The 13157-nt window shown below is 39.7% G+C and overlaps 1 protein-coding gene across 1 annotated transcript in view; it reads right to left on the bottom strand.

Annotated features, from left to right (window-relative positions):
* The window catches only part of PRKD3 (protein kinase D3), a 67833-nt gene that overhangs the window by 18972 nt on the left and 35704 nt on the right, over nt 1-13157 (bottom strand). Inside the window, exons 6-10 of the mRNA XM_083352481.1 lie at nt 10046-10235; nt 9015-9092; nt 2943-3129; nt 1499-1622; nt 301-378 (exon numbers count right to left, since the gene is read on the bottom strand). Of these exons, the coding sequence (XP_083208607.1) occupies nt 301-378; nt 1499-1622; nt 2943-3129; nt 9015-9092; nt 10046-10235 (657 nt within the window). The remainder of the gene's footprint in view (nt 1-300; nt 379-1498; nt 1623-2942; nt 3130-9014; nt 9093-10045; nt 10236-13157) is intronic.

Below are 13157 nucleotides of genomic sequence, written 5' to 3'. Positions count from 1 at the left end.
GTGCCACTGTAAGTTTGAACAGTCACTAAACAGACTGTTGCAACTCGAGGACTATCTGTATTTCACACTTCTCATTTCTTTCTATCAGATTATAACTATATAAATTATAATATGTAAAGCACAATCAAAACAGAAAATAGTTCGCCAGAGATAAACATTAAAACTGCCTCTCATTATAAATACGTCTATGACATATTAACAGTTTTAAATGGTACGTCATCTAGCAGAAAGCAATTAAAATGAAATGATAATAAGCAAATAGCATTTTAAAGAGGAGATGAGATTTGGGTAATCGCTTACCTTGTAATATTTTGTCCCAGATTCATTTTGAAATAGCGTAAGACATTTACTGTCTAATCTCCAGTAATGCCTTTTTCTCTGCAACAAAGTACAGTTACTGTTTTAAGAAACCATTTTTTATTTCATTTGTATAGCTGCCTATCTTAAAATCAAACTCTTAGCAGCTAAAATATATACTATATGTACATTTATATATGTAGCATATAAGACACAATTTACTTGAATCAATTTCAAAGGTTTCAACAGTCCCGCCTATGTTTGGATTACATCTGCATTACAACATTCCTAAATTAAACATTCCTAAACATTCCTGAACTGCTGCAGAAAATAGTTATTAAATGACCACAGAATTTGTATTGGCTATGCCATTTTCTGGCACAAGAAACTAAACCCAATTCATAATCCAAGGCAACAGCATTAGGTATCTGCACCATGGTCATAATACTTTACAAAAGTCTTTATGTGATACAAGAAAGCTATTACATGCCTCAAAATTATTATTTAACATATGGTGATGTTACATTAGCCAGGAGACAACAATGCTAATACAGAGGAGTTATTTGGCTGCCTAAGACTGCCCATTCCATTCACACTTGCAAGATTTCCAAAGTGCACCACAGGGGGTGAATTAATTTCACACCAAAAAGAAAAACTAACAGCATCCTGAAGCATCATCTGGAGCCTTCTCCCTCCACCAAAGTCACCTGGCAAACAGGCGTTGCATCCGGAAAAGTTCAGCACCAGCAGGGTTCTGACCATCTGCACAAAGCACTGGCTCATCTTTCCACTGGAGTGGTACCTATTTATCTATTTGCATATACGGTAACATGCTTTCAAAGGGTTAGATGGGCAGAACCTTAGGCAAAAGATGGGAGCTCACCCCACAACGCAGTGCTAGGACTCGAACCGCCAGAGCAAAAATCATCTCCAGTGGCATTAAGCCACTGAACCATTGTGCCTCAAGAGATGCTTAGATACAAAACATTTCGGTCTCATCATATTGTCTTATTCACAGAATTTGACTGGGAGATCTAGATTAGTCTCCACCTGTAATTCTGTTTTTTTTTCCATCTTGTCTTTCAGTTTTTAATCTTTCCGCAGGAAAGCAGCTAATAGTTTCATCTCTTGAATGGAATACAAAATGTTCTGCACTCGGAAATACAAAGTTTTTCACCAAGAAGACAGCTTAATTACTTACCAGGTTGTCTCGACTTGTGCAGTGAACCATCCATCCTTCTTTTACCATCGTACTGCTCTTCCTCTTTGTGTGTTTGACCGACTGTACAACTCTCATTAATGGAATGTTATTGCTTGTGGATGGGCTGTTGAAGAATAATAAATTGCACGATCATGTATCATCCCAGCAATGCAGCAGGCAGCACTGATGCCTAAATAATTATTTTCTTATAGTCTGTTTTATAGCATGTTGGACTGGAAGCATCTCTCTAATAGTTAATTGGAACTACTTCATCAGCCATTTGCTTGGAATGAGTGTGCAAGCAATCTCTTTGGCTACTTTGTGCAACCTGGACAAGCTTGTCCATGACCTGAAGACATTTTTCTATTTCTAGTTTTGGGCATCTTTGCATTATATTATCAAAACAGTTAAAATATCTTGCTAGGATAAAAATAGCTGTTACGTACCATTTTTGTTCCCAAAATGGGATATAAACTAGATTCCAAATATTTCTAGTTAAATTAAAGGATTTGCACTAAATCAAAAAATACAGTAAGTAGACAGAACTCCTGTATAAATGAAAATAATTCTCTTGCATTCAACTTTCCATTGCTTGGTGAAACAAGCACTATAAAAGTCTATTGTACATGAGACCCAGAGGTCACCTTCCATTTCTACATTCACAGCAGGACAGCATTCTGTTACGTTTGTTCAAGCCAAGCCCTACTTATACATAGAGAGGATTTAAAACACACCATAGATAAAAGGAACTTTTATTTTAGATGAAGAGATAGTACTTTTGCAAATGTTACAATATAAACCTACAAACTTTGTCTTCACAATGTCATTCTGAAAAATCAGTTTTCATTATTACTACTGTATAATTTGGAATAAATTCCAAGATATTCGTTTTATATGGCCATGTAATGAATTAAAAATGAGCAATTTATCCAAGTAGTTTTGTACCATGAACTACACTTGTACCTCTACCTTTTCAATAACAATCTTAGAGCAAATTAGTTGCATTACAACTTGTACACACATATAAAGTACAAATAGCTTATTTTTCAATTTGCATCTATGCTTCTTTAACTTGACTAAACAAGACATACATTCATTGTAAAAACTGATTCCTTGCTTACAACATTTTCTTCCAAATTAATTTACTTGCATTAGGAATGAGTTTGAACTGGAATCAGCATAATAAAATGGTCATATAAATCCAGATCACATTTTCCATGACTTACTCCGTAAAACAAATTATTTTTCATGTTGCCTCTTATATTTCCATGTTACCTCTCTTAATGAACTATTTTTAAAGCAACTATTGGACAAAAACCATATAAACAAAAGTATAAATTGCACAATATATAGTATTTAATATTAGTCTTAGATGGAAGTGGTGGATGATGTGTAAGGGTGTATTATATATGTATCCCAAGTGCAATATCTTTATTTAACCAACCTGATAGTTTTTACAGCCTCTTCATCTTTGTCTCCATCAAGATCTGGTGGATCCATAAAAAACATTTTGTCTTCTGGAGGAGATGGTTCTTCCACATCATCCAATCCTCTCCCAACATCACTACTCATTTCACTGCTATCAACCTCCATTGGCATATCAGAATCTTGGCCTGGGCTAGCTGGTTCTTCTTCCCAAAACAATAAAATATTTTTTTATTTCATAATTTTACAATTCAATATGTGCAAAATATCATATTAAGAAATAGATCACATTAATAGAATTTACTAGAATGTACTAGGTTTCTGGAAAAATCCCCAAAACCCAGCCAAGAAACAGAACAAGCAGAAACTTTGGGGCAAAACTTTGTTTTGCAACAACTACCTCATGCGTGTAGCTACTTCCAGAAACAGGGCAATTCTCCATTAGTGGAAAGTTGCCATAAGTATAGTTTCCATCACTTGTGCCAGGTGACTCTCATCCCGCTGATGCAGCACCATGACCAGACCTTTCCAGGAAAGGGTGTGGACAGGATGACAATCTGAGAACAGAACTCCCTCTATACCTGGTTCAATGCCCATGCAAATTAAATCTGGTTTCCTGTAGCGTCAAACACAGCAGGTAATCCAAGGATAAGCAGTCCTCACTTTCCGCACTATATGAACACACACACACACACACACACACACACACACACACGCATAAACAATTCTATCTTTAGAGAGCCACAGATATCAAGCTACATAAAATAAATTTGATAACAATGTTTTAAATGGCTTCAGAAAAAGGCTATCTACATGTAAACTATAATTTGGCTAATAGAGATGACATAAGACAGTATTCTATACAAATGTTTGCTCTGAAATTAAGTTTGGGAAGCCAATTCTGTAATCATGCAAAGAATAGTCAGTGATTAGTAAGACAAAAGAATTAGCATGTTGCCAATCAGAATTTTATCTTTTTGGTTTTATTGTTGTTGTTAATAGAAGAATGTTTGCTACTCAGATCTTCAGAACAATGTAGAGCATACAGGTATACAGTACATGTAAAATATATTTGACATTTTATGTACGATACAGATTTAAAATGTTACATAAGACAAAAAGAAATTACTGGTAGTCCTTGACATATGACCATGATGGAGCCTGCCTGTTAGGGATGCATGTTGCAAAGGCCTTGCTTAATGACCCCACCCCTTGCTCTCCCTGATAGAACTGTTAAACAAACTGAAGGTCGTTAAATGGAGCATTGGGTGTCTCAGAGATGGTAGAGGCCCCAGGAGGCCTACATAGGCCCAAGATTGCCTATCTGGGCCTTCCAAGGCTACTCACACCCTCTGAGGCATTCTGTGCTCTGTTTCTCACTCTTCAGGGTCCCCACAATCCTTCAGCTTCCTTCTCATCCAGGAAGCAAGGGGAGATCAGGCACTCAGAGTTTGCAGTCTTCAGCAATCAGCTTTATTACAGACCCAGCCTTATGGCACCCTTGTGCTATATTGCAACAGGCTCTGCTTTTGTGACACTGTAGACATTTCTTTTTTAAGAAGGTCCTTGTTCTTGGAGTTTATGGAGCTTCCTTAAAAACGGGAATCCTGTACACATTTATGAAAATAACACCTGCTTTGCCACAAGGCTAGACTTGTAAGAAAGCAGTTCCTGTATCAGGCTGGGTGCCTCTCTCAGAAGCTGCAAAAAACAGAAAGCTAAGTTGAGTGTTCCTGAGCTGTGGAGCAATCTGAATCCTGCAAGTTCTTGGATAGGAAAGAAACTGGAAGCTTGTAAACTACGGCCAGCCTGATCTCCCCTTGCTTGCTGGGTAGAGAGGCAGCTGGAAACTTGCAAGCTCCAGCTGATTCATGCCCACTAGAATTGGCCTGTTCTCCCTTGGATGGACAGGCTCAATGGGTTGGGATGGGCGGATGGGTGAGCACTGCAGCATCCCTGTAGACAGTCATAATGGCAAAAGACCATGTGGGTTCTGCAGCTGCCGTAACTTTGAAACTGGGCCATGAGTAACTTTTTGGGAACGTGTCATAATAACGTTGAACAGTTGCTAAGTGACTGGTCATAATTTGTGGACTACTTGAAGTGAGTATTCTTCTTTTGTTGTTGTTGTTGTTAGCTGCAAAGTCGTGTCCGACCCACTGTGACCCTATGGACAACGTTCCTCCAGGCCTTCCTGTCCTCTACCATCTTCTGGAGTCCATTTAAGCTCACGCCTACTGCTTCAGTGACTCCTTCCAGCCACCTCATTCTCTTTTCGTCCCCTTCTGTTGCCCTCAATCTTTCCCAGCATTAGGCTCTTCTCCAGTGAGTCTTTCCTTCTCATTAGGTAGCCAAAGTATTTGAGTTTTAGCTTCAGGATCTGGCCTTCTAAAGAGCAGTCAGGGTTGATCTCCTCTAGGACTGACCGGTTTGATCACCTTGCAGTCCAAGGGACTCGCAGGAGTCTTCTCCAGCACCATAGTTCAAAGGCCTCAATTCTTTGGCGCTCAGCCTTTTTTATGGTCCAACTTTCACTGCCATACATTGCAACTGGGACGACCATAGCCTTGACAATACGCACTTTTGTTGACAGGGTGATGTCTCTGCTTTTTAGTGTGCTGTCTAGATTTGCCATGGCTTTCCTCCCCAGGAGCAAGCGTCTTTTAATTTCTTGGCTACAGTCGCCATCTGCAGTGAACTTGGAGCCCAGGAAAATAAAATCTGTCACTACCTCCATATCCTCCCCATCTATTTGGCAGGAATTGAGAGGGCCGGATGCCATGATCTTGGTTTTCTTAATGTTAAGTTCAACCCAGGTTTTGCACTCTCCTTCTTCACCCGCATCAAGAGGCTGTTTAATTCTTCTTCACTTTCTGCCATTAGAGTGGTATCATCTGCACATCTTAGGTTGTTGATATTTCTTCCAGCAATCTTAATTCCAACTTTTGATTCATCTAGCCCTCCCTTTCTCATGATGTGCTTTGTATATAAGTTAAATAGGCAGGGTGAGAGTATACAGCCTTGACGGACTCCTTTCCCAAATTTGAACCAATCAGTGGTTCCGTGTCCAGTTGTCACTGTTGCTCCTTGGCCCACATATAGGTTTCTCAAGAGACAAATAAGATGGTCTGGTAGTCCCATCTCTTTAAGAACTTGCCACAGTTTGTTATGATCCACACAATAAAAGGCTTTAGCATAGTCAATAAAGCAGAAGTAGATGTTTTTCTGGAACTCTCTAGCTTTCTCCATGATTCAGCGTATGTTGGCAATTTAATCTCTAGTTCCTCTGCCTCTTCGAAATCCTGACTGTACTTCTGGTAGTTCTCAATCCACATACTGCTGGAGTCTAGCTTGTAGGATTTTAAGCATAACTTTACTAGCATGAGAAATGAGTGCAATGGTGCGATACTTTGAACATTCTTTGGCACTGCCTTTCTTTGGAATTGGAACGTAAACTGATCTTTTCCAATCCTGTGGCCACTGTTGAGTTTTCCAAATTTGCTGGCAAATTGAGTGAAGCACTTTTACTGCATTGTCTTTTAAGATTTTGAATAGCTCAGCTGGAATACTGTCACCTCCACTAGCTTTGTTGTTGCTCAGCTTTTCTAAGGCCCACTTCACTTCACATTCTAGGATGTCTGGCTCGAGGTCAGTGACCACCTCATTGGGATTATCAGGGACGTTAAGCTCATTCTTGTATAGTTCTTCTGTGTAATTTTGCCACCTCTTCTTAATCTCTTCTGCCTCTGTTAGGTCCCTGCCATTTTGGTCCTTTATCATCCCCATTTTTGCATGAAACGTTCCCTTCATCTCTCCAATTTTCTTGAAAAGTTCTCTGGTCCTCCCTATTCTATTGTTTTCTTCTATTTCTTTGCACTGTTCATTTAAGAAGGCATTCTTATCTCTTCTAGCTATTCTCTGGAATTCTACATTCAATTGGGCATATCTTTCTTTTTCTCCCTTGCCTTTCTCTTCCCTCCTTTCCTCAGCTATTTGCAAAGCTTCCTCAGACAGCCATTTTGCTTTCTTGCATTTCTTTTTCTTTGGGATGATTTTGGTTGCTATCTCTTATACAATGTTGTGAGCCTTTGTCCATAGTTCTTCAGGCACTCTATCAGATTTAATTCCTTAAATCTATTTGTCACCTCTACTGTATATTCAACAGGGATATGATTTAATTCATACCTGAGTGGCCTAGTGCTTTTCCCTACTTTCTTCAGTTTAAGCCTAAACTTTGCAATGAGAAGCTCATGATCTGAGCCACAGTCAGCTCCTGGTCTTGTTTTTACTGACTGTATAGAGCTTCTCCATCTTTGGCTGCAGAGCACATAGTCAATCTGATTTCTGTGTTGACTGTCTGGTGATGTCCATGTGTAGAGCCGTCTCTTGGGTTTTTGGAAAAGAGTGTTTGCTATGACCATCGTATTCTCTTGACAAAATTCTATCAGCCTGTGCCCTGCTTCATTTTGTAATCCAAGGCCAAACTTGCCTGTTATTCCGGTTATCTTTTGGCTTCCTACTTTAGCATTCCAATCCGCCATGATGATAAGGACATCATTTTTTGGTGTTAGTTCTATAAGGTGCTGTAGGGCTTCATAGAACCGGTCAATTTCATCCTCTTTAGCACCGGTGGTTGGGGCATAGACTTGGACTACTGTGATATTGAATGGTTGCCTTGGATTCGAACTGAGATCATTCTGTCATTTTGAGGATTGTATCCCAGTATTGCTTTCCTACTCTTTTATTGACTATGAAGGCTACTCCATTTCTTCTGAGGGATTCTTGCCCGCAGTAGTATACCTGATGGTCATCTGAATTCCTGTCCATTTTAGGAATTCACCCATTCCTGTCCATTTTAGTTCGCTGATACCTAAGATGTCGATGTTCAGTCTTGTTATCTCTTGTTTGACCACATCCAGCTTTCCTTGATTCTTACATTCCAGGTTCCTATGGAGAAAAAATCTTTATACCATCGGACTTTCCTTTCACCACCAGACACATCCACAGCTGAGTGCCCTTTCAGCTTTGGCCCAGTCGCTTCATTCTTTCTGGCGCTACTAGTACTAGCCCTCTGCTCTTCCCCAGTAGCATATTGGATGCCTTTCAACCTGAGGGGCTCATCTTCCAGCGTCATATCGTTTTGCCTTTTGGTACTGTCCATAGGGTTTTCATGGCACTGGAGTGGGTTGCCATTTCCTTCTCCAGTGGATCACGTTTTGTCAGAACTCTCTGCTATAACCTTTCCGTCTTGGGTGGCCCTGCATGGCACAGCTCATAGCTTCATTAAATTGCACAAGCCCCTTCGCCACGACAAGGCAGTAATCCATGAAGTAATTCCTCTTTAGGGCAATTTAAAATGTTAAAATCCTGTTAAAATTTGAGGCATTGCTGAAAGTAATATTTTGCACCTAGCGCTGTTTTCCTTCTAGTAGTTCAGGTAGCCCTTGGCTTACAGCCAGTCACTTAATGACCGTTCAAACTTGCAACAGACCTCCCAAAAGTTACTCACAACCCACTTTTGAAATTATAGTCACTATAATGTCCCTGCTAGGATGCAGGAGATGGAGCAGCCTGCTCTCCTTCCCCAATGTGAAGTCTGGGACTCCAGATATCCACTGTACAGAAGATAAATGTTGGATCAGTGATGAGGAGCAGGATGGAGATGAAGATATGGGACCTAGTGGGATGGGAAGCCAAATCAATGCCTACAGGAAGTGGAGCACAGGATGCTTCAGAGGATGTAGGGAAGCCTTGGGAGGCCCAGGACAGGAGCGCTGGGGCCAGCACTAGACCTCCCAGAGCCTCACCCACACTGGGGAGATCAGGGATAGGGGTCATTAAGTGAGGCAATCACGTGGGCTTCTCATTTAATGACATTTTGCAACCATAATGAGCAGGCTCCATTATGTTATAACTCGAGAACTACCTGTATGAATAATTTTTTCACTCTGCTAGTCTAGGCAGTCTAGAGGTATTTGACAGCAATTCTAATATATGCAGAACAGGGAGAAGTGCAAAGAAAAGCCATACATGTATACCATAACCCAAAGTTATGTTTCTAGCAAGAAATGGCTTACAAGACATATCTTACCTCCATTGAAGACTACTTCTCCAAGACAATCTTTAGGTACTTTAGAGGCACAGCGTTTATGACAATTAAATCTGCAATCTAAATTAAGGATAAATTGTATTTATTTATGCATTTATTATTTTTGTATAATCTCTTTGAAGTTTCTTTTTGAAGTCACTTTTATTTATTGTCAGGACATATTTTTAAAGTAATAAAAAATGCAAATAATTATTTGGACCAAAGCTACAATTTAACATAAAGCTGTATCATACGGCACTACCATTGCAAGGTTCTTCAATTAGGTGATTCTAATTGAATGAGAATGATGAGAGCTGGAGCACTCCCAAGAAGATACCTTAAAGCTAAGATTCAGCACAGAAATAGAATTATCAATATCTAAACGGCAATTAAGAAAGTGAGTTGTGAATTCTCAGTCTACCTGTTTCATTGTCAGCATCAGATATGGTGCTAAATATATACTGCTCAAAAAATACACTTAAACAACACAATGTACTCTATTTAATAATAGGATGTCTCATCTTGTGTTCCCTTTATTTTTTTGAGCAGTATATTTTACAATGGCATTAGGCATATTTAGATTTTAACTAGGATTTGAAATCATAAACTTTTTTAGTCCACTAATATTCTTTTATGATCATTATGACTTTAGGCAAACAGGGCAGAAAGAAAAAGATAGATGATAAATAACATTACCTATACTAGTTTAATCTTGAATCCAGTAAGTTTAAAATGTAACTTTGCACAGCCTAAAACGTCACCAGGTAATACTAACTAATAAGAAATTTCTTGCAGGCAAATGATTCAATTCAGAAGACAAAAATAGAGGTATTCTATTCATTAACTGTATCCAGCATATTCAAACAACTAATTGTTAATAGGAACAGAGTCTTCCATAAAATTTCTGTTATCTTATTTATATAGCTTATTGATCACATGCCATTGTAACCTGCTTATTTAACTTTCATTTTATAGTTAAAAAGACTTTAAAGCCTTGATAGTTGACATTAACTTGCAGCTACAAAAACACTTGCCTTTACATTGCATTCCTTGTCGAAAAAGACCTTTAAGCAATCGCTTGCAGTACTGACATATGGTGGGTCGAGTGTAAGAATGAACAGCAAAGGTATGTGGGACTTTCACACGACAAAGAACCATTTTTTCCATCCATATTGGACGCCCACTCCATGAAGGAATCCTTTTACTAGGTTCTGGATGGCAACGCTGCAAAAACAACAACAACAACTTCAAGGCGCCTTGAGCATGAATAACCCTCTCTCAGCCCAACCCATCTCACAGGGTTGTTGTGAGGAAAACAGGAGCAGGAAGGTGTGTTGAATAAGTTTAACCACCTTGAGTTATTTGCATAAAGTCAAAATAAAATAAAAACAAACTCATGAATAAAGAGAAGTAATTCAGTAATATCATACTTTTCGCTCTAGATTCCAACCATTCCTAACTCCAGCATATTTTCCAAATGTCCTTCCACAGCAACAGACCAAGAAAGAGCCTTGGTGGAGCAGTGGGCTAACGCCTCCTTAAGTAACACCAGCTGCCTGCAATTAGTGCAGGTTCGCATCCCACCAGGCTCAAGGTTGACTCAGCCTTCCATCCTTCCGAGGTAGGTAAAATGAGGACCCAGATTGTTGGGGGCAATAAGCTGACTTTGTAATAATGCCGCTGGGGGGGTGAAAGCCCTAATAAGCAGGCATATACATAGAATGAAGGCTACTGCTAAGCTTGTAAGCCGCCCTGAGTCTTCGGAGAAGGGCGGGATATAAATGGAATTAAAATAAAAAAATAAATAAAATAAATTAGAGCAAAATCTAATCTAATACAGGTAGTCTTCAGCTTACAACCACAATTGGCACAAGAACTCTAAGTAATGTGATGATTAAATGATCCATGCCCAATTTTATAACCATTTTGCTGCAGTCAAATTCAGTGTCTCCTATTCACTTTGCTTGTCAGAACATGGCTCGGAAGGTTGCAAATGGCACTCAGGTGAATCAGGGAAGCTGTTTTATCCGTCAAATACATGCCAATTGCCAAGCACCCAAATTTTGATCACTAACCACAAGGATGTTGTGACAATTTTAAGAGCAACTGCCAATCAAAATTCATTTTTTTTCAATTTCATCATAACTTTTGTTAAACGGTTGTTAAACGATTGGTTATAAGTTGAAAACTAACTGTAGAACAGTGTGTCTACTACAACACTGTTTCTACTTATGGCTGGAAACATTGAAAATCTTAGTATGAACTGACAAAAGGAACTTTCATTATTTGTCAGCACTTGTCAGACAGCCATTTCTGCCTCTGTTAAATGCTTCCATAATTACTTTAATTGAACTTATGCCCATATTTAAGCAGTACCAACAGGCATTAGCTAATGTCCATTCCATTGCTTATCAGGTAATTCTTAATTCCTTACAACTTAAAAGAAGTTACATCATTTAATCTTGATGGAGTTTCATGAAAGATTAAGAGCAAAAAAATGTTTATTTGAACACAGCCATGGGCATCCATACCATTTTTCTAAGGAAAAACAATCATATCCCAGTTGCTGAAGCACTGATTTGTTTGAAGACAACATTAATTTTCCAAATAATTATGAATTTCAAGCTTTAATGTCTGTACATTGGAAATGATATTTTTGCATTTACAATAACTACTAGTTGTTTTACATACAGTAAATGGAGGAAATTTCTGGGATAGTAATTGGAGCATACCATTTTTGTGAAATTCAAATACATTTAATATACACATAAGTTGCATAAAGAAATTATAACAAGCACAAATTTTGTTTTACTGTCAATTTTATTGTCATTAAAGCTTTACTTCTTGATGAAGCTTTCTGAGAACTCTTTAACTAAGAAGTTCTGCAGCTAGGAAAAAGTCTGAAAACTTCTGATTCAGAAGTTCTTAATGCAGTTTTGGAAATATTGTAGTGGTTTTAGTATAATTTTAACACCTATATAAATGTTTTAATATCTGCATTTCTGGCAAGAGGAAACTACAGTTGCAATCCCTTTGGGATTACGTGGAGTTTTGCATGAATTGGCCATAAAATGCGCTCTAAACGTCATGTAAGTCACAACAATAGAAAAGCACAGCCTGCTTAAAATAATACTACACAAACATTAGCTGTTGTCATGTTTTAATTGAACATAAGATGAAAACATTCACAGTGCAGGGTGGTAAAAGTATGTGAACCCCTAGCCCACGGGTCGGCAACCCGCGGCTCCGGAGCCGCATGCGGCTCTTTCAGCCGTGTCCTGCGGCTCCCAGTCCTCCACCATGTGCAGTCTGAAAAAAAAAGTTTAACCAATCAATTCAAATTTCTCACAAAAAAAAAATCTTGCAAATTGATTGGCTGAACTTCTTTGGTTTGTGGGATTGTCCACAAACCTCTTCTTCAGACTGCACGTGGTGGCAGCAGAAGAAGAGATGAGGACTGCTGGAAAAAAGGTGTGTATGTTGGTCAGATGGGGTGTGGGGGGGACACGTAGGCTGACTGAACGCGCACGTGAGGCAGAGGTGCTGCTCGGGGCCGGAGGGGAGGCCGGGCAGATTTCTCCCCCTTGCTAGGCAAGCGGAGCCTGAACAAATGCACGTGCGAGGCAGAAGGGCTGCTCGGGGCCGGAGGGGAGGCCGGGCAGATTTCTCCCCCTTGCCAGGCAAGTGGAGCCTGAACAAACGTGCGTGCGAGGCAGAGGGGCTGCTCGGGGCCGGAGGGGATCCGGGGATTCTCAGGTTAAATCGGAACCAAGCACCAAGTGAAAACGTTAGCAGTAGAAGGCGTAGCAGGAGTGGTTTTAATTGCCAAGCGTCCCCATGGAAGTCAATGGAGGTGCCGTGGCTGGCCTTTTGAGTTGGTGACTGAATGAGAGTGAGAGAGAAACATTTTTTGAGCAGTGTAAGTGAATGAGTATGTGAAAGAGGCTTTTTAGAGCAAAGGTGAGGTAATGAGAGAGTGAGAGAGAAGCTTTTGCAAACAAAACATGAGTGAATGAGAGCGAGAGAAGCTTTTCCAAGCAAAGGCAAGTGAATGAGAGCAGAGGGGGCAGGGCGGCTGCATGTCTCCCCTTAGGCTCCACTGTTCTGTCAATCAAGCCTGTTGTTTTGCGCATGCGTGCGCATGGA

This window comes from Vipera ursinii, assembly GCF_947247035.1.
Source record: "Vipera ursinii genome assembly, chromosome: 1".
In the NCBI taxonomy this organism is placed as follows: domain Eukaryota; kingdom Metazoa; phylum Chordata; class Lepidosauria; order Squamata; family Viperidae; genus Vipera; species Vipera ursinii.
Note: the sequence above shows the minus strand (reverse complement) of the source record. Positions and strands in the feature narration are given on the sequence as shown.